Raw genomic sequence first — 22,576 nt, 5'->3', positions numbered from 1 at the left:
CACATCTGCATACATTACTTCATTCCATTTTCCTTGTCACCTCAAAACAACATTATAACAATGTATCATAATTCAAAGTTCCATTTTTGGGCCATTTTCCTTGATCTTCCAAAGTATATGAAGGTCAGTATTGGTTACAATATTTTACCAACGTTTTCTTGTTTACAGAGGCCCCAGAAGATCCTCTCAGTTTTTTCCAATGTGCCAAAATGTAACCCAATGGGCTTTTCTTCAGAATTTCCTTGTTTTGACCGGCTCCCATTTCAGCCAATCTTTTACAAATCTCTATAGCTTCTTTCTCAGTGCTCTGCAAATGCACTTATGAAAATATGAGAGCACCTACACACAAGTTTTACGATATTAAGGGGATCAGTACAATATCTCTGAGTTCTGCAGATCAGCTCCCCTGTTGTTAGATCATAGTTTCAGTTACAGCAAAATTTCCTTTGCAATCATGCCTCTTAAATTTTTTTTTTTTTTTTACATTTTTACAATTTTTTTTTCCAGTTTGTGTTTTTTTCTTCTTTTTTTTTTTTCTTTTCTTTTAATCTTATACACAGGACAGAGACAGGACCACAAAACATAGACACTTTGTCCGTCTCCGGCCGCTCTCCTCGCGGAGACACGGAACCGCGGATTGGGACTCCACACTCGCTTCGTAGCTATGCTACGTCTCAGTCACACAGAAACACAAAGTTACACATGGGATCCCCCACTCACACTATGGTTCCGCTTACCATCCTCACGGTTCTCAGAATTTGAGATACAGCAGAAACCTGGTGGGTTCGCTTACCCTTCACCTGCCCCCCTAGCAGGTCCGTCCTGGCTCCCAAAACTTGGGATACAGCGAAAACCCGGGCTCACCCGATCCGCTCCCAGGATCGCTAGCAGCCGCTCTATCGGTCGGCGAGCCCCCCGCTTGCAAGCCATACCAACCAAGGGGAACTTCGCTGTGCGCCAGACATCTCTGCGCGCCTTACCAGCAGCCCCGGGCCACGCGTACGCCTTACAGGCCACCTAAATTACCAAAACCTAAATTACCAAAACCCAAATTACCAAAACCCCAAACATACCGTTTCTCCGCAGCTGGCACAGGTTGTTGTCTGTCCCCGCAGTGAGCAGACGAGAAGTGGAGGTCCTCCAGGCAAACAGCCTGTGGCGCCGAGGATGTCCACCCCTTGGCCGATCCTGCAGCTGGACAGAGGTCTCCTGCCTGGCTCGCCAAATTGATGCGCGGATAGACTCCACAACTAGTTAAAGTTGTAAAGTAGGTGTGCTTTTATTCAGCGCTGAGGTGCATGGGGATAGCTCCTCCAAAGCATGCACGCCTCAGGGTTGTTGTCCCTTTACACTTATTCTCTTAAGGTATACATAGACATGAGGTTGCTCAATCCGCCTATACATATTTATTATCTATCCCCGCTTCGTATTATAATGAGCTGGAAGGTCCTTTGCACTTGCGCAGTGCCCCTTCTGATCATGGGCAGGGGTCTCAGGATGAAGTAAATGAGTCTTCCTCCTGTGGGCAGGGGTCTTCAAGATGAAGTAAATGAGTCTTCCTCTTCTTAACCTTTTCACCTTTTAATCTTCAGACATGGACTTAGGGTTAGTTGGCGCCCAGTCTGCTTCTCCTGCCGCTTATCAGTAGGAACAAACATCTGTGTTTTTGTCATGGTCTTAAGGCTTGATCGCCCAGTCTGCTACTCCCCGGCTTATCAGCAGGACCTTTCATCTGCTTTTGTCAGCAGAACTAGCATCTGCTTCTCCCCCTCCAGCAGTAATCAATGCCTTGGCAAGGTGGCAATGGCAGATACTTAGGACAGACAATACTTTTGTTTAAGCAAAGGAATTCCTTTAACTCCCTTGTACAATTTCTCTGTATTACCCCCCTGTACATTGGTTACCCGTGTATCATCAGTAAGGAAATGAGGGATGGGTCAGTACAGAAATGAGGGATGGGTCAGTATAGGAATGAGGGATGGGTCAGTACAGAAATGAGGGATGGGTCAGTACAGAAATGAGGGATGGGTCAGTAAGGAAATGAGGGATGGGTCAGTACAGAAATGGTCTCCAACTGGGCATGGAGCCATTGACCACAACTCTTTGTGTGCACCCATACATCCACTTCTTTATCCACCAAGTGCTCCACCTATCAAATTGATGTCTCTCCAGCTTAAAGACAAGGATGTCGTGTGGGACAGTGTCAGACACTGCACAAGTCCAGGTAGATGCCATCAGCTGCTCTACCCCTGTCCATCAGTCCCATAGCCCCATCATAGAAGGCCACCAAAGTGGTGGGGCAGGATTTCCCCTTAGTGAAGCCCTGCTGGCTGTCACCAAGCACCTCGTTGTTTTCCATGTGTCCTAACAGAACCTTCCAGGAGAAGCTGCTCCAAGATGTTGCCAGGCACAGAGGTGAGACTGACTGCTCTGTAATTCCCTGGGTTATCCCATTTTCCCCTCTGGAAAATAGGGGTTATATTTCCCTTTTTCCAGTCGTTGGGAACTTCACCTGACTGCCATCATCTTTCAGATATGATGGCCAGTGGCTCAGCAACATCATTCACCAGATCCTTCAGGACCTGTGGATGGATTTCATCAGGTCCCATGGACTTGTGCATGTTCAGGTTCTTAAGATGGTCTTGAACCACTTAAATGATCTCAACCATCTAAACGATCTGAACCATGTAACCCTCTAAACTCTATAACCATCTAAACTATATAACCATATAAATCATCTAACCATCTAAACTATATAATCATCTATACCATAGAATCATATAGCCATCTAAACTGTATAATCATCTAAACCATATAACCATCTGGTACCCAGAAGCCCACCCTGCCCCAGCCATCGCCATCCATCCCAGTAGCCCTAAGCCACCCTCAAACTACAGGGTACCCCAAAACCCAACCCACCCCAGCCATCTCCATCCCTTCCAACCCCCATGGTACCCCTAAACCACCCCAAAACCCACCTTGTACCCCAAAACCCAACCCACCCCGGGCATCTCCATCCCTCCCATCACTGCTGGTACCCCTAAATGCCCCCAAACCCCATCTTGATGGAGCCCCATACGGGTCCCCACACAGAGCATGTTGGGATGCAGGGATGCAGCTCGTGGCCCTGCAGCTCCAGTCTGGAACCCAGCCAGGTCACCATGGCAACGGGTCAGAACGGGGTCCCTTTGTGACGTCATTTGGGTCCCCCTGTTTCAGTGCCTGTGTCAGGGGAGCAGCAGTGGAGCAGGGAAGAGCAGGAGGAAGGAGCTGTTGTGTTGCTTCCGAGCTCAAGCCCTGTTGCGTTTGATCCAAGCTTTCCCCTTGGTTATCCCGATCCCTTTCCGCATCCCGTGGGATGATGGAGACACCCCCAGGAGCCCCCCGGCAGGCCTGGGAGAGCGATGAGGATTCCAATGGGAGCACCTCCTCACTGGAGGCCTGTGAGGAGTCCCCAGTTCTGCTACTGAAGCCTCGTGAGTGTTGGGCTGGGAGCAGGACGAGGGGTGATGGGATCAGGCTGGAACAGGGGAAGTTCCACTGGGATGGAAGGAAGTTGTTCCCTATGGAAGGGCCGAGGCGCTGGCACAGGGGGGATGCTCCATCCACAGCTGGGTTGGACACAGCCTTGGTGACAGCCAATGGATGCTCTCTGGGGCCTTCCCAACCCATTCCATGATTCCATGATTCCATGATTCCATGACCAGCAGCATGTTGCTTGGATGCTGCCCAAACCTCTCCTCTTCCTCCATCAGATGCCAGCTGGTTACCAGTGTATGAACTGGAGCAGGACAAGGTGGACCTCATCGAGGCCTTTGACAACACTGCAGCCGTGGTGAGCAATGCTGATGGGTGCTGGTGGGTGCTGGTGGGTGCTGATGGATGCTGATGGGTGCTGGTGGATGCTGATGGATGCTGGTGGGTGCTGATGGATGCTGGTGGGTGCTGGTGGGTGCTGATGGGTGCTGGTGGATGCTGATGGATGCTGGTGGGTGCTGGTGGGTGCTGGTGGATGCTGATGGATGCTGGTGGGTGCTGGTGGATGCTGATGGGTGCTGATGGGTGCTGGTGGGTGCTGGTGGATGCTGATGGATGCTGATGGGTGCTGATGAGTGCTGGTGGGTGCTGCCTCCACCCTTAGCACCCCGGTACCCCTGTCCCCTCTCACCCTCCCTCTTTGTGCCTCCATCCCCACTGCTTTCCAGTCTGAGCAGGAGAAGGTTGAATTCCTTCGGAGCATTTGCCTCCTGCTCTACACCGCCAGGCGCCGCGGCTTGAAACAGGGCCTGGATACCTTCTGCAAGAACAACCAGCTCATCCAGACCATCCAGGTGAAGGGATCCTATGGGGATGCTATGGGGATGCTATGGGGATGCTATGGGGATGCTATGGGGATGCTATGGGGCAAAGGCCTCCAGCCCCCAAGCCTGGTGGCCCCCCAGATCCCTTATGCCTATTGTGCCCTATAGGCAATACTCCAAGAGCAGCCTGTCACCGAGGTACACACGGATGTGTGGCATCTCGCCATGGAAGCCATCGTGGAACTGAGGTACCACAAGTGCGCATCCCTCCTGGTTGGACCACACTGCTTCCATCCCCAGCATCCAACCGGAGCCTTCTTCCCTTTGCAGCTCAGTGCAGCCAGGGCTTGAGGACCTGGGGACAAGCTTCGCAGAGATCTGTTGCATGAGCATCTTCTTCCTGCCTCCAGAAGAGGAGTTCTCGGAGGTGGAGACCTTCTACTATGAACATGTAAGGTGCTCCAGGAGCCCGCAGCTCCCTTTGGAATACTGGGGCTGTGCGATGCCCGCAGTTGGTACCCGAAGGGCTCTGCTCTTGTCCCTGCAGGCACTGGAAGCCATGGATGGCATGTTCAAGAGCCTGGTCGTCAACTCTGCAGACCCCGAGGCCGGCGAGGAGTTGAAGAGCATCCTGCAGGTCTGTCCTATGTGGGATGCTCCTCATCCATAGGGACCGTGCCTTGGTCCTTGTGGCCAGAGCATCACCCGCAGCGAGGGGACCAAACCCTCATCGCCTGCATCCCAGGGATGCTCCAACGGGAGCTGCAATGGGAGCGGGATGGGTCCAGCCCCTGCTGCAGCCCCGGGGCTCACCCGAGGCTTCTCCCCCTTGCCCAGCTCCTGCTGTGCTTCAGCTGCAACCCCAGCAGCACTGTGAGGAACCGGGCCCTGGGCAGGATCAAGGCCCTGAGCCGGGTCCTGCGACTGCGCCACTACACGCTGAAGGTAAGGACGGGGCGGCAGCGACCCCTGCGGGGGGAGACGGGAACTGCAGCGCGTCCGGTGCTCGGCCTGGTCCTGGTCCTGGTCCTGGTCCTGCTCCTGGTCCTGTTCCTGCTTCTGCTCCTGGTCCTGCTCTTCCTTCTACTTTCTTCTTTCTTCCTTCATTCTTCACGTTCTTCTGGTCCTTCTCCTTCTTTCTCCTCCTCCTTTATCTTCATCTCCTCCTCCTCCTCCTCCTCTTTCCTTTCTCATTTTCCTTGTTTCTCCTTCACCTTCTCCTTTTCCTCCTTCCCTTTTCCCCTTTCTCTTTTCTCCTTCATCTCCTTCCCCTCCTCTTCCTCCTCCTCCTCCTCCCCTGCTCATGCTTTGCTTTCCTCCCCTTCCGCTCCCCCCCAGAAGCCGTTCCTGGCCCAGGGAAGCCACTTCAGCCGCCTGGACCCAGAGCAGCTCCTGGGACAGCTCCTGGGCCAGTTCCTCCTGTTCCGCTTCAGCGAGGACGGGACCAGCAACACGGCCCTGGATGTGCTCCGGAACATCTACAAGTACCTGATGCATCACAGAGGTACCACAGGCAGCGAGCACATCCATGCTCCTGTGCCCCATCCGTGCTCCTGTGTCCCATCCATGCTCCTGTGCCCCACCGTGCTCCTGTGCCCCATCCGTGCTCCTGTGCCCCATCCATGCTCCTGTGCCACATCCATGCTCCTGTGCCACATTGACTTCACTGTGTCCCATTCGTGCTCCTGTATCCCATTGATGCTTCTGTATCTCATTGATGCTCCTGTATCCCACTGATGCTTCTGTATCCCATTGATGCTCCTGTATCCCATTGATACTTCTGTATCCCATTGAATTCACTGTGCCCCATCGATGCTCCTGTATCCCATTGATGCTCCTGTGTCTCATTGACTCTCCTGTACCCCATTGACTCTCCTGTATCCCACTGACTCCCCTGTATCCCACTGATGCTCTTGTGTACCATTGACTCCCCTGTATGCCATTGATTCCCCTGTACGCCATTGATGCTCCTCTATCCCACTGATGCTCCTCTATCCCACTGACTCCCCTGTACCCCACTGACTCCCCTGTATCCCATTGATGCTCCTCTATCCCATTGATGCTCCTGTATCCCACTGACTCCCCCATATCCCCCTTCCTCTTCAGAACGGCGAAAGCAGAAGCAAGTGGAAGAGCGCAGATTGGAATTAGACGCAAGCCCCCGAGTACTCACTATGGTAACGGAGCTCCCCCATGGCTGGACCCTATGGAGGGCTGCTTCCCCCAGCAGGAACCATGCATCCCCATGGCTCCCACCCTTCCTTCCATAGAAGTTTGCAGTGCTCCTGTTCCCACGGGAGCGGATGGAGATGGTCTGCGTGCTCATCGAGGCCATGAAGGACTCGAGCATCTTTGACAAGAGGGTGGCAGAGAACATCCTGGAGCTGGTCCTGCGCGACCCTGACTTCTGGCTGTTGGAGGTGGGTGCCCCATGGCTGCGTTCCCATCCCATCCGCTCCTTCCTCCTCCATCCCAAACCCGAGGGGGGCTCCTGGGTACGCAAAGCAGCAGAGAGGGATGGGGAAGGAGCTCCCAGCCCCGTGCTCCTGCTTCCAGATACCCAGCGTGGTGAGGAGCATCCACGAATGCCTGCGGAACAGCAGCATTGAAGAGATGTGGAGGATGGATGAGCTCATCACCCTCATGGCCATCAAGTATCCCAGGGAATTGACAGTCACCATGGTCCTCAACGTGCCCTTGAGAGAGAGGTACCAGCCTGGAGGGCTTGGGCACCTGGGCCCTGCATCCCAATCCATGGCAATGGGGCTGGAATGGGGGTGGGATCTTAAGGTGCTTGATGATGCTGAGGATCTGGTCCCTGCATCCCACCCCATGGCACTGGGGTTGGAACTGGATGATCTTAAGGCCCTTTATGATGCTTTGACATCCCTAAGGATCTGGTTCCTCCATCCCACCTCATGGTATTGGGGTTGGAATGGGGGGATTTTAAGGCCCTTTATGATGCTGAGGATCTGGTCCCTCTATCCCAATCCATGGGATTGGAATGGGATGATCTTAAAGCCCTTTATGATGCTGAGGATCTGGTCCCTCTATCCCAATCCATGGGATTGGAATGGGATGATCTTAACGCCCTTTCTGCTGCTTTGACATCCCTAAGGATCTCCTCCCTCCATCCCCCCTATGTGGATCCCCCATGGAGCATCCCATGAGATTCCCACCCCACCCTGACTCCTCCATCTCCCTCCCAGCTCCGACCTGGTCATGTGGGACATGGTCCTGAGCATCTCCGAGCCCATAGAAACCCTGCAGGAGCTGCTGGGAATGATCCAGGTACGTGGGACACCTCCATCCTCGCCTTGGTTGTGAGCCCCCCCCCCCCCCAGGCTCCCTATGGATCCTGCCGGATTGGGGGGGGGGGGTCCCAGCACCTTTGCCTTTGCCTTAGCCCAGGGCCTCCGATGCTGGGGGGGCCGAGGGCCCCCAGGGGGTGGTGACTGTGGCTACACTGATGGAAAAGCTCTTGAGGCTCTCAAAGGAATGCAGATTGGTGAGGGGGGCACGAATGGGGGCAGGGCTGGGGGGCGGGGCCGTGGGGAGGTTATGGGGCAGGGTATGGGTATGGGGCAGGGCATGGGTATGGGGCAGGGTATGGGTATGGGGCTGGTCATGGGTATGGGGCTGGTCATGGGTATGGGGCAGGGTATGGGTATGGGGCTGGTCATGGGTATGGGGCTGGGTATGGGTATGGGGCAGGGTATGGGTATGGGGCTGGTCATGGGTATGGGGCTGGTCATGGGTATGGGGCTGGGTGTGGGTATGGGGCTGGTCATGGGCATGGGGCAGGGCTGTGTGGCAGGACATGGGTATGGGGCAGGGCATGGGTATGGGTATGGGGCAGGGCACAGCCATGGGGCAGGGCATGGGTCATGGGGAGCCCTGTTCTCAATGGGTCATGGGGCACCCTCTTGCCTATGGGGCAGGACCTGGCCATGGGGGCCCCTCTGGCCACCAGAGCCTTGGGTTCTGACTGCCCCCCAAGTAGCCCCCATGTCTTCCTGCAGGCAAGGAAACTGCAGCAGCTCCTGCCCCACATCATGGGCAGGCTCTGGGATGTCACAGAGCAGCTCCAGATAAAGGGCCTGCTCATCCTACAGAATGTGATGAGGCACCTCTGCTTGGAGGAAGTCATCCCCATTGCCGTGGGGCTGGTGCAGGACCTGCGGCCCTTCTTTGATGCAGTAAGGGCTGCATGGGGTCCCCCCACCCCTTGGATGGCTCCAGGGCATCACATCCCATCGGGATCCATCCCCATATCCCACCTTTTTCCTTTTGCCTGCAGGGATGCGAGCAGCTCCGGGAGCTCTCCATCCACCTGGTCTGCTTCCTCCTGGAGACGATGCTTGAATGTGACTGGAGGAGGATACGGAGCAAAACTTGGGATCTGCTGCTCCCCCTCTTCTTCCATCTGAATGACCAAAGCCACAGCGTGGTCAAGGTAAGGACCCCCCCCCCATCCTGTATCCCACATTCCAGAGGGTGGGATCATTCCCAAGGGGCCATCTCCCATCCCATCCTTTGCAGGCTTCCTGGGACGCTCTCCTTCCTGTGGCGACGCTCCTGGGATGGGAAGATCTCCAGCACCTATTGGAGACCAAGCAGATGTGGAGGGTTGCGGAATGCTTGGTATGGACCCTGCATCCATCTTTATTCCCATTGGAACCTGTTGGACCGCTCTGCCCATCCCATATCGGGATGGGAATGGGGGGGCATTCCCATAGCATCCCCTTCCCTCTGCAGGTGAAGCGGAGCAGGAAGAGGATGCAGGCATGCCTGCACCACAGCCTGCGGTACCTGCAGGATGCTCAGGTCCCCCTGCGAGAGGCAGCCGTCAGGTTCATTGGTGAGCCCCATCCCGGTCCCCATCCCGCTGCATCCCTGATGGATCCTAGTGGATGCTGATGGATCCCAATGGATCCCTGTGCACAGGATTGGCTGCGCGGCCCCTAAGAGGGGAAAGCTCAGGGAAGCTGGAGCAGATCTGCAGAGGTGAGGAGGGAGCAGGGGCTGGGGGGATGCTGGGGGCTATGGGAGGCTCATCCCGGTCTCTTTGGATCACAGCCCTGGAAGTGTTGCTGGAAGAGGCCGATCCCGAACTCCGTTCCCTGACGGCTCAGACCCTGCTCATCCTCCGGAGCGCACCGGAGCAGCGGAGCCTGGGATGCCGCCTGCGGGCGCTCTGCTGCTGGGAACGGTGCAGTTTTCCTTAGGGAAAAGGATGGCAGAGACAAACCTGGACCAAGGAGCTCCGGAGCCCGAAGGTTCCCATTCCCTACTCTCCATCTCCATCAGCATCCAGGCAGCACGGACTCCAAACCTTATCCCGTTATCCCGCAAGGAAGATGCAAGGATTCCTTCCGGGCTTCCGTGGATCAGGAAAGGGGACGCTGCTGTGGAAGGAAACGGTGTTCCCAAAGGAATTTGGTCCATTATCACTATAGAAATCTGTGGGGTTCTTAAAGAGCCAAGGCTACATAGTAAGTGATTCCGATACCCTGAGTCTTGCTACTTGAAGATAAAAAGAGCCTTTGCAGGCCTAAACTAGCTCAGTTGTCTTGTTATTCCTCTGTAACTTCCCATGTTTTCGTGCAGAGAATGATCCCTGCCAAGGCTGTAGTTTCCCCCTGTATTTTTAGAGTAAGGTATTTAATCCCAATTATAACAAGTTATAAACATTAGCTCTGCAAGCAATGGTAACCTCTAGAGTAACCAATCAGAGCTCAGTATCCAAGGCTGTTACATAAGGGAGTAAGGGTACAAGAAGAGCACCGTATCTAATAAACTTTGGCAATCGTTTGATCACATTGATGGTCTCTGCATTGTCCGGGACTCCAGCATCGACAAGCGGTGCCCGAACAGGGACCCTCACATCGGTGACCTCCACAGAGGGATTGAAGTCCCATCAGGAATGAGGGGTAGGAGCCGGCGCTGCGGAAGTTGGGATCTTCATCTCAACGATGAACAGGCAGTAATGGAGCTCCTCCAACAAGTTCTCTCTAAGAGAGGAGCAGAACACGACAGTGCTGCCTTACAGAGGCTGTTGAAATGGTCCCGAGCCCGTGGTCTTCTGCTCACTGTGCAGGCAGCGTTTGAAGTTTCCTCATGGGAACGTATAGGACTGATGCTGTGGGATTGTCATGGTTTAAACCAAGTCCCCCAACTCCCGGAGAGCTAGGAAGGAAAATCCAAAGAATGTAGCCCCCACGGATTGAGATAAGAACGGTTTAATAGCTAAGGTATAACACAAATCACCACTGCCATTACTACTACACATAATAATGGTACAGCAAACAACAAGTGAAAAGAATACAACACCCACCAGCCACCGACCCATAACTCACCCCACCCTGCCCGGCCGAGCACCGCGTGCTCCCTCCTCCATTTTCCTCTAGAGCTCCCCCCCTCCTGCTCTCTCTCTCCCAGCTGCATCCTGGGCATCATGTGCTATGGTATGGAATACCTCATTGGCTAGCCTGGGTCAGGTGTCCTGTCTCTCCTTCCTCCCAGCCTCCCCTCCTCCACCTGGAGCATGTGCTCAGAACAAGCCTTGAACACAAACACCCCCAAAACATACTTGTTATCAGCAACTGTTCCAGCCCAGAGCTCAAACCACAGACTGCACCAGATACAAGAAGGAGATAAATGACTGCTATGGATGAACCCATGACAGGGATGAAACCAGTAACGGGTCCAAGGAGGCCCCTAAATGTGCTGGTTTGAGGTGGTCAGTGACAGAGGCGCTGGCCGAGGTGAAGCCCCAACGGAGGCAGTGGCTTCAGTTCTGATGGGCACCGCACCGAGTGAGGAGGTGTCCGGACGGGGGCTGATGATGCAGCAGCCATGGGGTTTTCACTGCCCCTTGTCCCAAAGTCCACAGCATCAAAGATCTCTGGAGGTCAGAAGGGGACATCGATGCCACCATCACCGCCGAGAAAGGGGATGGGCGGACATCGGACAGTGATGATCCTGAGGGCATCCCATAGGAGAAGCAGGACAAGGTGGTTTTGGGCTGGTTTTTGGGGTATTTTTGTCCCATTTTGGCCTGTTTTGGGCCCGTTTTGATGCTCTGCCCCTGCATCCCATAGGAGAAGCAGGACAAGGTGGTTTTGGGCTGGTTTTTGGGGTATTTTTGTCCCATTTTGGCCTGTTTTGGGCCCGTTTTGATGCTCTGCCCCTGCATCCCATAGGAGAAGCAGGACAAGGTGGTTTTGGGCTGGTTTTTGGGGTATTTTTGTCCCATTTTGGCCTGTTTTGGGCCCGTTTTGATGCTCTGCCCCTGCATCCCATAGGAGAAGCAGGACAAGGTGGTTTTGGGCTGGTTTTTGGGGTATTTTTGTCCCGTTTTGGCCTGTTTTGGGCCTGTTTTGATGCTCTGCCCCTGCATCCCATAGGAGAAGCAAGACAAGGTGGTTTTGGGGTGGTTTTGGGGAATTTTGGCCTGTTTTGGAGTGTTTTGAGCCGTTCCAGGGGTGATTTTGGGGTGTTTTGTTCTGTTTTGGGGGTGTTTTAAGCTGGTTTTGGGCTGTTTTGGGTTGGTTTGGGGATGTTGTGGGGCTGTTTTCAGTTGTTTGGGCCTGGTTTGGGGGGGTTGGCTGTTTTGAGGGCATTTTGTGGCTGTTTTGGTGTATTTTGGGTGATTTGGGGCTGTTTTGGGCTGCTTTGGGGCTATTTTGGGCTGGTTTTGGGGCATCTTGTGCTGGTTTTGAGGTATTTTGTGCTGGTTTTGGCCTATCTTGGGCTGCTTTTGGCCTATTTTGGCCTGATTTGGGGCTATTTTGTTCTGGTTTGGGCTGGTTTAGGGGTATTTTTTTGGTTTTGGGCTGGTTTCGGCAGGTTTGGGGCTATTTTGGGCTGGTTTGGGCTGGTTTGGCCTATTTCGGGCTGGTTTTGGGGTGCTGACATACCACACCAGCCCAGCTCCTGGTGCTGAGCCCTGACCCCCCCAACCCCCGCATAGGCCACAGGGGCTGCCCCCCCCATGAGGTACAGGACCTCCCCTACATGGGGACCCCCCTCATCTGTGGGTCTGGGACCCACATATAAGGGGCTGGGACACCCATATGTGGGGCTGGAACCCCCATATATGTGGCTGGGACCCCCATATAAAGGGCTTCGATCCCCATATATAGGGCTGGAACCCCCATATATGGGGCTGGGACCCCCCCCCCCCCCATTGCCCTTTGCCCCCCCACAGCCCCCCCACAGCCTTGGACCTCCCTGAGAAGGTGTTGCAGCTCAAGGCCATGTTAAAGCAGCTCCACAGCGACCTCCAGAATGCACCAGTTTGGGGTGAATTGGGGCTGTTTTGGGTCCTCACTGGGTGCCCCCCATCGGAGAAGCAGCACAAGGGGGGTTTGGGGTGGTTTTGGGTTAATTTGAGGTGGTTTTGGGGCCATTTTGGGCTGGTTTTTGTCTCTGACCAAGATGGCGCCGAGCACAGAGGTGAAGGGCGGGGCGAGGATGCTCCTGGCAGGGAGAGAGGGAGCACAAGAAGGGAATGGGGGGGGTGCAGGGGGGACACTGATCCGAGGGCATCGGGAACAGTGTCCATGATGGACACACACCCCCCGAGCAGAGGAGCACAGGAATGGGGGGGGTGCAGGGGGGACACTGATCCGAGGGCATCGGGAACAGTGTCCATGATGGACACACACCCCCGAGCAGAGGAGCACAAGAAGGGAATGGGGGGGGTGCAGGGGGGACACTGATCCGAGGGCATCGGGAACAGTGTCCATGATGGACACACACCCCGAGCAGAGGAGCACAAGAAGGGAATGGGGGGGGTGCAGGGGGGACACTGATCCGAGGGCATCGGGAACAGTGTCCATGATGGACACACACCCCCCGAGCAGAGGAGCACAGGAATGGGGGGGGTGCAGGGGGGACACTGATCCGAGGGCATCGGGAACAGTGTCCATGATGGACACACACCCCCGAGCAGAGGAGCACAAGAAGGGAATGGGGGGGGTGCAGGGGGGACACTGATCCGAGGGCATCGGGAACAGTGTCCATGATGGACACACACCCCCGAGCAGAGGAGCACAGGAATGGGGGGGGTGCAGGGGGGACACTGATCCGAGGGCATCGGGAACAGTGTCCATGATGGACACACACCCCCGAGCAGAGGAGCACAAGAAGGGAATGGGGGGGGTGCAGGGGGGACACTGATCCGAGGGCATCGGGAACAGTGTCCATGATGGACACACACCCCCGAGCAGAGGAGCACAGGAAGGGAATGGGGGGGGTGCAGGGGGGACACTGATCCGAGGGCATCGGGAACAGTGTCCATGATGGACACACACCCCCGAGCAGAGGAGCACAAGAAGGGAATGGGGGGGGGTGCAGGGGGGACACTGATCCGAGGGCATCGGGAACAGTGTCCATGATGGACACACACCCCCAGCAGAGGGAGGGGTGACCCAAAAGGGGAGGAACAGCCCCGCCCACCGGAGAACCGGGTGGGGTTGGAACCCGAGCAGAGGGAGGGGCGAACCCAGAGAGGGAACGGCCAACACACAAAAGTGGGCGTGGCCGGAGCCCAACAAACAGGCACCGCAAACCGGAAGTAGCCGTCAGTCGAGTTCCGGCTCTGAACCAAGCACCGGGGCGGGACGAGCGGTTCACAACCGGTTCAAGGTTAGAGGAGGAGGGAACAGAGATAAACAAAATCAGGAGCCAAAGGATTCCCACCCGAACTAAACAGGGACCACGAGGGGAAGAAATCCTCTGACAGAGTGGAAGGAAACACAAACTGCCTGTGCCGACCGGAGCTCAGCAGCCACATGAACGGTCCCGGTCCGTGTGGCACCTGGGGGACAGAGGTACTATTCGCCAGTAAACCCCAAGGACATACAAGTGATTGTTAAGGCAATTGCAGATAAAGGGCTTAACTCTGCCATGAGTTTCTATCCACAGGACTGGATTATCGGACGTCCCCGTAACCTGTATACCCGGTGACAAGAGAGGACGATAAGCCAACAAGCATCCAGCCTGCACCTGAGAGTTCTGCACTGATTAGATCCAAACGACAGCCAACACAGTGCCTTTATATACTGAATAAACTCATGTCGTTTGTAAAGAGCCGGTTAGAGAGAGTTAACATCATGTTAGTAGAACACCAGCAACTGCTTTAAAAACGCAGCCAACAACTGCTTAAAAATGTTCTTGTTCAAAACTTCCTTTACATATCCCCAGTTATATCCTGTTATTCCCAGTTATCCTCCTGTTACCTCTTGCTTACTGTGCCTTATGTTTTCTATCCAAGTTTCTGGTATACATCCTAAGTCTGTTGTAGAGCAGAGAATAGGAGTAGAATGCATTTAGTATATTTTTACGATATATACTTTAAGATTGTTACATTTTAGCCAATTTAATTAAGCATAGGGAGGGGGGAAATGTAGGCAGATAGGGCCTGACGGCCGGAAGATACTGTGCTGTACGGAAAGATAAGACCCCTCTCCAGGTAGCCAATAGCATTTAGGTGATGATACCAGTTTTACGATGCAAGCAGACGGAAATGACATCGTAAACCTAGGCTATATAACACCATGTTCTCTCTCAATAAACGCCATTTGCCGTCCACCACATTGGTGTCTGTGAGCATTTGGACCGAGCGGCCCAAGGGGCCGTCGCGCTGTTCCTGAACCAGGTCGTCATGCCTCATGAAGGCAACACAGGAGGGCACGGGAAGCGGGGCCTGACCCAGCAGGGGAAGTGCAGGCAGGGCTGGAACCCACTTGGAATCCCTCTTGCAGGGAAGGATCAGCAGGAAGGAGGCACAAATACTGTTGTAGAAATGACATCAGGGCTGAAGAAGAGCTTTGAATCCAAGGAAAAACTTCTCTGACGTGTTCATGAGAAACTTTGATCCTCAAGGTTTGGTTTGCATTTCAGGATGGTTTTCATGAGGGTGCATTTCATGAAGGAACTTGGAAAGTTACCAACATGTTTAAATACACCAACTCTACTTGCACTTAATTCTATGCATGTGAAATACGAATTCACTTCTCTAAACAAGATAACAAGGTTTCATGAACGGACAAAGTCAATAAAGCAAAAGCAAACAGCGCTGGGCGCGTGACTCTAACCAGAGGGGCGAATGATTAGTATTTGTTACAGGTTTATATGCTTTCACAGTTCCATTAGTCACATGCATATTCATAATCCCTGCATATAGGCAGGGAACATTATAATTAAGTCCAGTAATTTATTATCAGAAGTCTCCTCCTCTTGGCGTCTGCGCACTGCTCTTCAATCATTGTGGGCAGGGGTCTTCCTCATGTGAGTAGGGGTCTTCAAGACGAAGTAAGCAGTCTTCCTCACAGTGTACTTTTCACCTTTGGCGCCCCAGTAATCACACAACTGGCTAAAACCAGCCATATCGGTAATTATTCTAATAACTAACACAGATTTGAAACAGTTGTGACCTTCCTGCAACATTGATAGCAGGACAGGAGCATCCCAAGGGAGCAGATGGTTGGGAGGCTCTGTCTCTGAACTGACTGATAAGTACAAGGATGGTGTGAAATAACTCATTCATGTTTAGCTGTGTCACTAAATCTTGTTATCTCACCACAGACTTACAACACAAACATTGTTCTTTAAAACTAAAGACACTTTAGAGGACCAGTGTGAAACAGTTCACTCACATTTAGTGGGGCCACTCAATTCCACAGGTTAACAACATAAACATTGTTCTCTTTCTACAACCTAAGTTAAGCTCAAAAGTACTTTAATTCTATATTTTACAGGCACTAGCTTTTCTTATATCAAGCATGCAAATCCCACCCCCCTTCTTCTTTTAACTTTACAGATTCTTTTAATATACTACTCGGGTTTGCTCATCTTATGTCTTTATTGAGCTTTATTTTTATTACTATAAACTTGTATAGTTATATCCACATAACCATACCTATGATTTGCGAAAGCCAGTACATTTATGTGTTTATCACAATGCATTCAGACAATATTACTGACATATCAGTTATTTCACACATGGCAGCAGTCTTGATTGAGTTCAAGATCAAGTTCTTCAGCCGTTGCATTTTGATTTGACTGCAAAACCCAGTGTGTGAAAGTATAGTGTATTTTATGAATTGTTCCTCCGCATCCTCTGTGGATCCTTGGCCTTCACCCCCAGCCCAGGAGATGAACACCTGAGGCTGAGAGAGCTGGGCTGGGTCAGCCTGGAGAAGAGAAAGCTCCTTAAGGGGAGACCTTAGAGCAGCTGCCAAAGCCTAAAGGGGCTACAAGAAACCTGGAGAGGGGCTTGGGACAAGGGCCTGTAGGGACAGGCCAAGGGGAATGGCTTTTAGCTGCCAGAGGGGAGACTGAGCTGAGCTCTGAGGCAGAAGCTGTTCCCTGTGAGGGTGCTGAGGCGCTGGCACAGGGTGCCCAGAGCAGCTGAGGCTGCCCCATCCCTGGCAGTGCTCAAGGCCAGGTTGGACACAGGGGCTTGGAGCAGCTGCTCCAGTGGAAGGGGTCCCTGCCCATGGCAGGGGTTGGGAATGGAGGAGCTTTAAGGTCCTTTCCAACCCAAACCAGTCTGGGATTCTGGGATTCTGGGATTTTGTTCAATACCTTTAGCACTGGGTGTAATTGTTAAATGATGGGCAAAATGAACCATAGATTCCTTCAAGTGCCACATATGTCAGTAAGGGTAAGACTGGAAAAGTACATTGTGTTTTGTTTGCCAGTGTCAGGAAACACGACCAAATTCAGGTTCCTCTGGATGCTGCAGCAACAGCCACTGCATCTTCAGGAAGTGCACATGCATCTTGTTCTAGAGCCAACTAGTGCAGTTAGTCAGTAACTGCTGCTTGTGTCATAGCTGTAGGATCATGCCTCAGGCCATGAACAGTGGCAGGAGTGGGCATATATGTAAGAGCACCAAGTTTTTACAGTCATGCCTCTAACTATTTTCTCTCTGCATTTTTAAATTTACTGAAAATTCACTTAGTCCCATTCTGGCCTAGTTTCAGTTGTCAGTAAAGTCACTCTTTGCAGTTGTCTTCCTGTTCTCTCAATAGCCTTTGATCTGTAAGCATCAGTACCAGCAGCTGTGGTTATCAGCTGCTCTGCTTCTAGAGACTTTGCTGTTGCAGATTGTAAACAGGAAAATGTGGAAAACCTCTCGATAGCCTTAATGCCATGAAGTGATGTGTCTTGTTCTTCAGATGGCACCATGTCTTGAATGCAGACATCTGCTGCCAGTGAATGCACCTACTTGCACTGGATGGGAGTCACCAATAGCTCCACAGGTGCAGCCCCAGACCAAAATCTGCATAAAGGTAACTGAGAATAAATCTAACAGAAGAGCAGTTTACCTGCTGGCAGCATGTTTCTGACAGATGACTTCTTTAAAAATAGCTTGATCCAGCTTGGGTCTCTTTAATTACATTGTGAGAGCGTTAAGGGTCAGTAGGATTCAAACCACCTTAAATAAAATAAATAATAATAAAACAAATGAAACCGATTCAGTAAACCCAAAGAAACTGCCTTTCTGCTCTTCCTTCTCCCTATGTCTCTTCTTTCTCTCCAGGAAAAGATTCCTTGAATCCTGGAAGAACTCAGGTTTTAAGAGCCCCCTGAACATCCTCTTGTCTCTCTGCCCTGCTCAAGGCAGGGTTAACCCGGTGAGATCATTCCAAGGCTCTTCCTTTCCTGCTGCCATCCACCAAGGAGCTGGAAAGGCTCCATCCTATTAGACAGGGAGTCAACAAAGACATTGCACAGTGTTGGCCCAACTGCTTGCACTGAGGCTGTCATTGGGTAATGGGCACCAGGAGGAATTCTGCACTTGTTTCCTCCCCTCACTCTGTTCATTCAGAGTCCTCTCCCCCAAGCTGCTGCTTTGAGCTTCAGCCCATAAAGGCTTGCAAGTCTTTCTATGGTCTGATTGTCTCCTTGGACAACTCTTCAATCATGTTCACAGCCACCTCTTTCTACCCACCTGTGCCTCTAAACCCTTCCTCATGAGATTACCCTGTGCAGGACCAGGACCCCGTGAGCTGCTGCTTGCACCAGGCACGTGGTGCCCGAGTGTATTTGACTGTGTAGGACACTTTTCCTTGCTTCCCTCCATGCTGGAGCTGTGCACAGGAGCTGCAGCATCAGACACCAGATTCAATGGAGAATTCCGGTGTGAGGAGAAGTGGTGCAAGTCCCGGGTGGACGCTGAGAGCAATGTTGGGTGGGGAGGTGAGGAGCGAGGTGCTCAGTGCAGCGCTGGACCTTAAGGGTTGCTTTTCCTGCCTGTGCAGCCTCTGGAAGAGACACTCGGGATCAGTGGCAATGGAACAGGAATTTCTGAACGGAAAAGTGATAAAATAAACCCTTTCAAATCACTTTTATCAGATGCTCTTTGTAATGTCCCTGCACTCAGAAACCTCCAAATTCCCTGGAAGACAACCTGGAAGACTTGACAAAATGCACAGGGTGAGACATGGCTCGTCAGGGTTTAATGAGCCCCATGGTGTATTTGGGCTGAGCCCATGAACCTCAGGTGCTGAGAGGAGACTGAAGAAACCTCTCAAGAAGTCCAAGTCAGAAACAAAGCCCCAAGTCCCTTCAGCATTAATAGGCCCCACTGAGGGCTGCTACTGACAAAGCTTCCCCAGGACTCATTAAAGCAAGTACCTGTAGGCTGTGATTACAGCAGACAAAGGCAAAGTGCAGGTGTCTGATGGTGAGAACACCCTTGGTGTGTTTGATGAAGCAGAAAGGCCAAGCCCTGAGCACAGCCCTTGGAGAAGTAGAGCCTGAAATGCTGAGAATGAAAGTTCTCCTCCCAGGCCTTGATGAAAGAGGCAAGTGCCATAGGGCAGGGGACAGAGACCTTTTGTTCTCTGGGGCCTTTCAGCCTTGCCAGAATCCTCCCTCATCTCTGCTGCAGGCTGTCCTGCACTGGCCCATGCCTGCACCTCTGTCCCTTCAGGCTGCTGACACCCATCTTGCTTTCCCAGCCAGCTCTCCCCTGGCATTTCTGTCCCTTCAGTCCCATCTCTGCACCCATGGCTGTCTGTTCCTTGAAACACAAAGCCATGGGCTGAGCCAGACTCCCTCTGGGTCACCTCTTGCACCACAAGTCCACCTTTTGACACACATTTCTCTTTCCTAACCTGGAGTCTGAACCTTCCAGGCTGCACTCTGTAGAGGTTTCCTTCTCTTCCTGCTAGCAAGAAAACCTCCATCATCTCTGAAGCCACATCTCAAGTAGTGTTATACTGCTACACTAGTGTCAATCCATAAGGTGGAGTGAATATCCCTCATCAAGCTGATCTAAAGGAGGCTTCTAGAGGAATGGGGGATGCCATCAGGATAGAGAACTGAGCACCATGGGAGAGCAGTGGGAAAAGCCAATGGTCTGGATTGAGAACTTGCTGGCAAGAGCCAAGAGGAAAGGTGTTGTCCTTGGGTGCAAGGTATCCCATGCTGTGGGGACAGGGTACCTCATCTGGGACAGCTTCCTGCCTGTAGCCCCCTCTCTGCTGCGCACACCCCACTCTCTGCCCGCACTCACCAGTGTCTCACAGGAGCTTTGCACTTCCCCTGCAGCAGACACCTGACTGCAGGAGGTTCCTGCATCCTCCAGGCTCAGGGATGGATCCTGCATTCCAGGCGAGTTTGGGCAGTGCAGGAGAGGGAGACAGGAAGGTCGGCTCATGGGGCAGATGAGCAGTGTTCAGGCACCCCCAGCTCTGGGCATTCCCCATGTGCCACACTGAGGCATGTTCCCATCAGGGAAACTTCTCAGACAGCCTCTGGTGTGTCCAGGGCCTGCAGCCACACTGCAGGAACACCTACTCCTCCTCCACCTACAGACATCAACTGCTCTCCATTGCTGGGCTCTGTCCTGCTTGTAAGGGTTTGTTAAAGCCCTGAACCATCACCTTGCTTCTTGCTGACTTCCCTCCAGCCTCCCTCACCTCCCTGCACTCTGCTCATTGCCACCAGGAACCAACTGAAGAGTCCAGAAGCTCTCAAGGCTTCCTCAGGGGTGACCATGTTTCTCCATTCCCCATTGCTGGATCCATGGAGTGCCAGGTGTGAGGTTCCTGCAGAGGCAGAGATGCCCCTGGGCAGAGCCCTGCTGCCGGGAGGGGTGTGCAGGGCAGAGCTGAGCACACAGCCCATGGGATGGGCTCTGGCAGCACTGAGAGGGAGCAGAGCTGGGCACAGAGCAGCAGCTCCTGGCAGGGACAGCTCCAGGCAGCAGAGCCATGGGCAGGGAGTGGGGGGAAAGTGCAGCCCAGGCCTGGGGAGGCTGCGTTCAGGCAGCTCTCTTGGTGTCTGCACTGCAGGTGGCTGCTGGACATGCTCTGATGGGCACAGTCCTTTGCTTCTCCCCATGAGAGCTCCTTGATCTGCCCTCTGAACCCTGCTGCCCTGCTCTCAGCACAGGACACGTGTTTGTGGGGGTTCTTCAGATCCATTTGTGTGTGAAGGCATCTTACAGGCAGTGCAGGTTTGAGCACAGGGCAAATGGGAAAGGACTGATGGACACTGCAGCTCTCCTGGCTCAGCTCTGAGCTATAAAGAGCTGAGAATTTCTCCCTGTTCCAACACTCTTCCAATTTTCAGCCATATGTAGAATATTTTATACCCTTATAAAAAACTCTCAGCAGTGTTATACTAGTAAATAAACAACAGACAAAATGATTCTAAGGCCATGCCGAGCCTCTCTTGTGTAGCCCAGACTCATCTGAATCATGAGTATCAGGAGCGATCTTCACAATCAAGTTGGATTTTATCTGACATCCCTTGTGAACATCAGAGATGGACAAAGTAGTGGTGGAGAGCAATGCTAACTAACATCCATCCTGGCCTTGAACACTACCAGGAATGGGGCAGCCACAGCTTCTCTGGGCACTCAGTGCCAGTGCCTCAGTAGAATCACAGGGAAGGATTTCCACTTAATATCCAAGCTAAATCTTTTTTTTCATCTTAAAATGATTCCCCCTTGCCCTGTCACTGCACATCCTTTTAAAACCCCCCTCTCCAGATTTCCTGTAGGCTCTGTCTAGGTATGGGCAGCTTGCTAAGATGTCTCCCTGCAACCTTTTCCAGGCTGAACACCTCCAGCTCTCTCAGCCTGTCATCATTGGAGATGTGTTCCAGCTCTTAGAGCATCTTTGTGACTCTTCATAAGCACATCATTGTAGGATCATAAGAGAACAGAGATTGGAAAGGGAACCCACAAGGTCTCGAGTCCAACCCATCAGGAACAAGGTCAGAGCAAGTGGTTCAAGGCTTGATACAGTCTGAGCTGGAAAATCTGAGAGCCAGAGACTGCACAGCCTCTCTGGGTGACCGGATGCAGCACTCGGCTGAGCCTATTGGAACAAGGTTTCCTGTCCTGGCTCAACGTCTCCTCTGTCACTATCAACCATTGCCTTTTGTCCTCCCTCCAGGCACCATAGAGAGGAGCCTGGCTCTGTATTCTCCATGTCCTTCTTGCCAGTACAGGCAGCCAGTCCCCAACAGCCTTCCCAAGATCACAGGTCCCTATCAGCCTTCACTTCTCCAGGCTGGACAAGCCCAGCTCCCTCAGTCTCCTTTCACAGATACAGTGCTCCAATGGCTGCCTGTCCTGAGGGCCCATTGCTAAACCCAGATATCATTCCTAAATTGAGGATCTGAAACCTGGCTGCAGTATCCCAGAGCATCCCTTCCCTTGTTCTCCTGCTGTGCTCCTGCTCATACAGCCCACGATGCTGCTGTCCTCCCTTGCTGCCAGGGCACAGCTGCCTCCTGTCCAGCTCCTGCCCACACAGACCTTTCCCATGGGCTGCTCCCAGCCAGGCAGCCCCAGCCTGGGCCATTGCAGGGCAGTCCCCTGCAGGGACCCCTGTGTCCCCTGCTCTCCTGCCCAGGACACCCTGAGAGCTCTGCAGCCCCCCCCATGCCATCCCATCTCCTCACACCAGCACAACAGCTCCGGCCCTTGTGCTCCTCAAGAGCTCTTCCTGCTCCAGGCACAGAGCAGCCATCCCAGAGCTGGAGCAGACAGAAAGCTGCTTTCATTCCCCTTCATTCCTGCCATGGAAGGACATAGCACAGAGAAGAAGTTGCTGCAGCATCATTTATTTCCCTTAAATCCAATTAGAGACCCAAGAGAGACACAATGACTGGTTCAAATGGCATGAGTGGCTATTTAAGCAGGAGGAGATGAAAACTGACATTTCTATGAAAACAGCATCATCACAAATTGAAATAGAAAACAAACATAAAGCAGCAAAGACAGACTTGGCCCTTTG

General features: G+C 52.9%; 1 protein-coding gene across 1 annotated transcript; it reads left to right on the top strand.

Moving 5' to 3' along the window:
- Window positions 1–3,361: 3,361 nt before the first annotated feature.
- LOC117438580 (uncharacterized) lies at window positions 3,362–11,302 on the top strand. The gene is made up of 16 exons (XM_034074052.1): window positions 3,362–3,476; window positions 3,756–3,835; window positions 4,206–4,331; window positions 4,470–4,549; window positions 4,632–4,752; window positions 4,849–4,938; window positions 5,139–5,246; window positions 5,640–5,805; window positions 6,408–6,478; window positions 6,572–6,721; window positions 6,858–7,009; window positions 7,511–7,592; window positions 8,324–8,500; window positions 8,602–8,757; window positions 9,060–9,162; window positions 11,190–11,302. The coding sequence occupies exons 1-16, from the start codon at window positions 3,362–3,364 to the stop codon at window positions 11,300–11,302; spliced, it is 1,890 nt and encodes a 629-aa protein (XP_033929943.1).
- The last annotated feature ends 11,274 nt before the right edge of the window (window positions 11,303–22,576 follow it).

This window comes from Melopsittacus undulatus, unplaced genomic scaffold (assembly GCF_012275295.1).
Source record: "Melopsittacus undulatus isolate bMelUnd1 unplaced genomic scaffold, bMelUnd1.mat.Z mat_scaffold_49_arrow_ctg1, whole genome shotgun sequence".
NCBI classification, from domain to species: Eukaryota; Metazoa; Chordata; class Aves; order Psittaciformes; family Psittaculidae; genus Melopsittacus; species Melopsittacus undulatus.
The sequence above is the reverse complement of the archived record's forward strand: the minus strand, read 5'-3'. Positions and strand labels throughout refer to the sequence as shown.

What these genes read in the sequence shown, in the direction of transcription:
- LOC117438580 (XM_034074052.1), top strand. Translation starts at nt 3,362, where the DNA reads ATGGAGACACCCCCAGGAGCCCCCCGGCAGGCCTGGGAGAGCGATGAG. An exon ending in AGCTGCTGGGAATGATCCAG is followed by an intron (nt 7,593 to 8,323) that starts GTACGTGGGACA and finishes GTCTTCCTGCAG; the next exon opens with GCAAGGAAACTGCAGCAGCT. An exon ending in TGCGGCCCTTCTTTGATGCA is followed by an intron (nt 8,501 to 8,601) that starts GTAAGGGCTGCA and finishes TTTTGCCTGCAG; the next exon opens with GGATGCGAGCAGCTCCGGGA.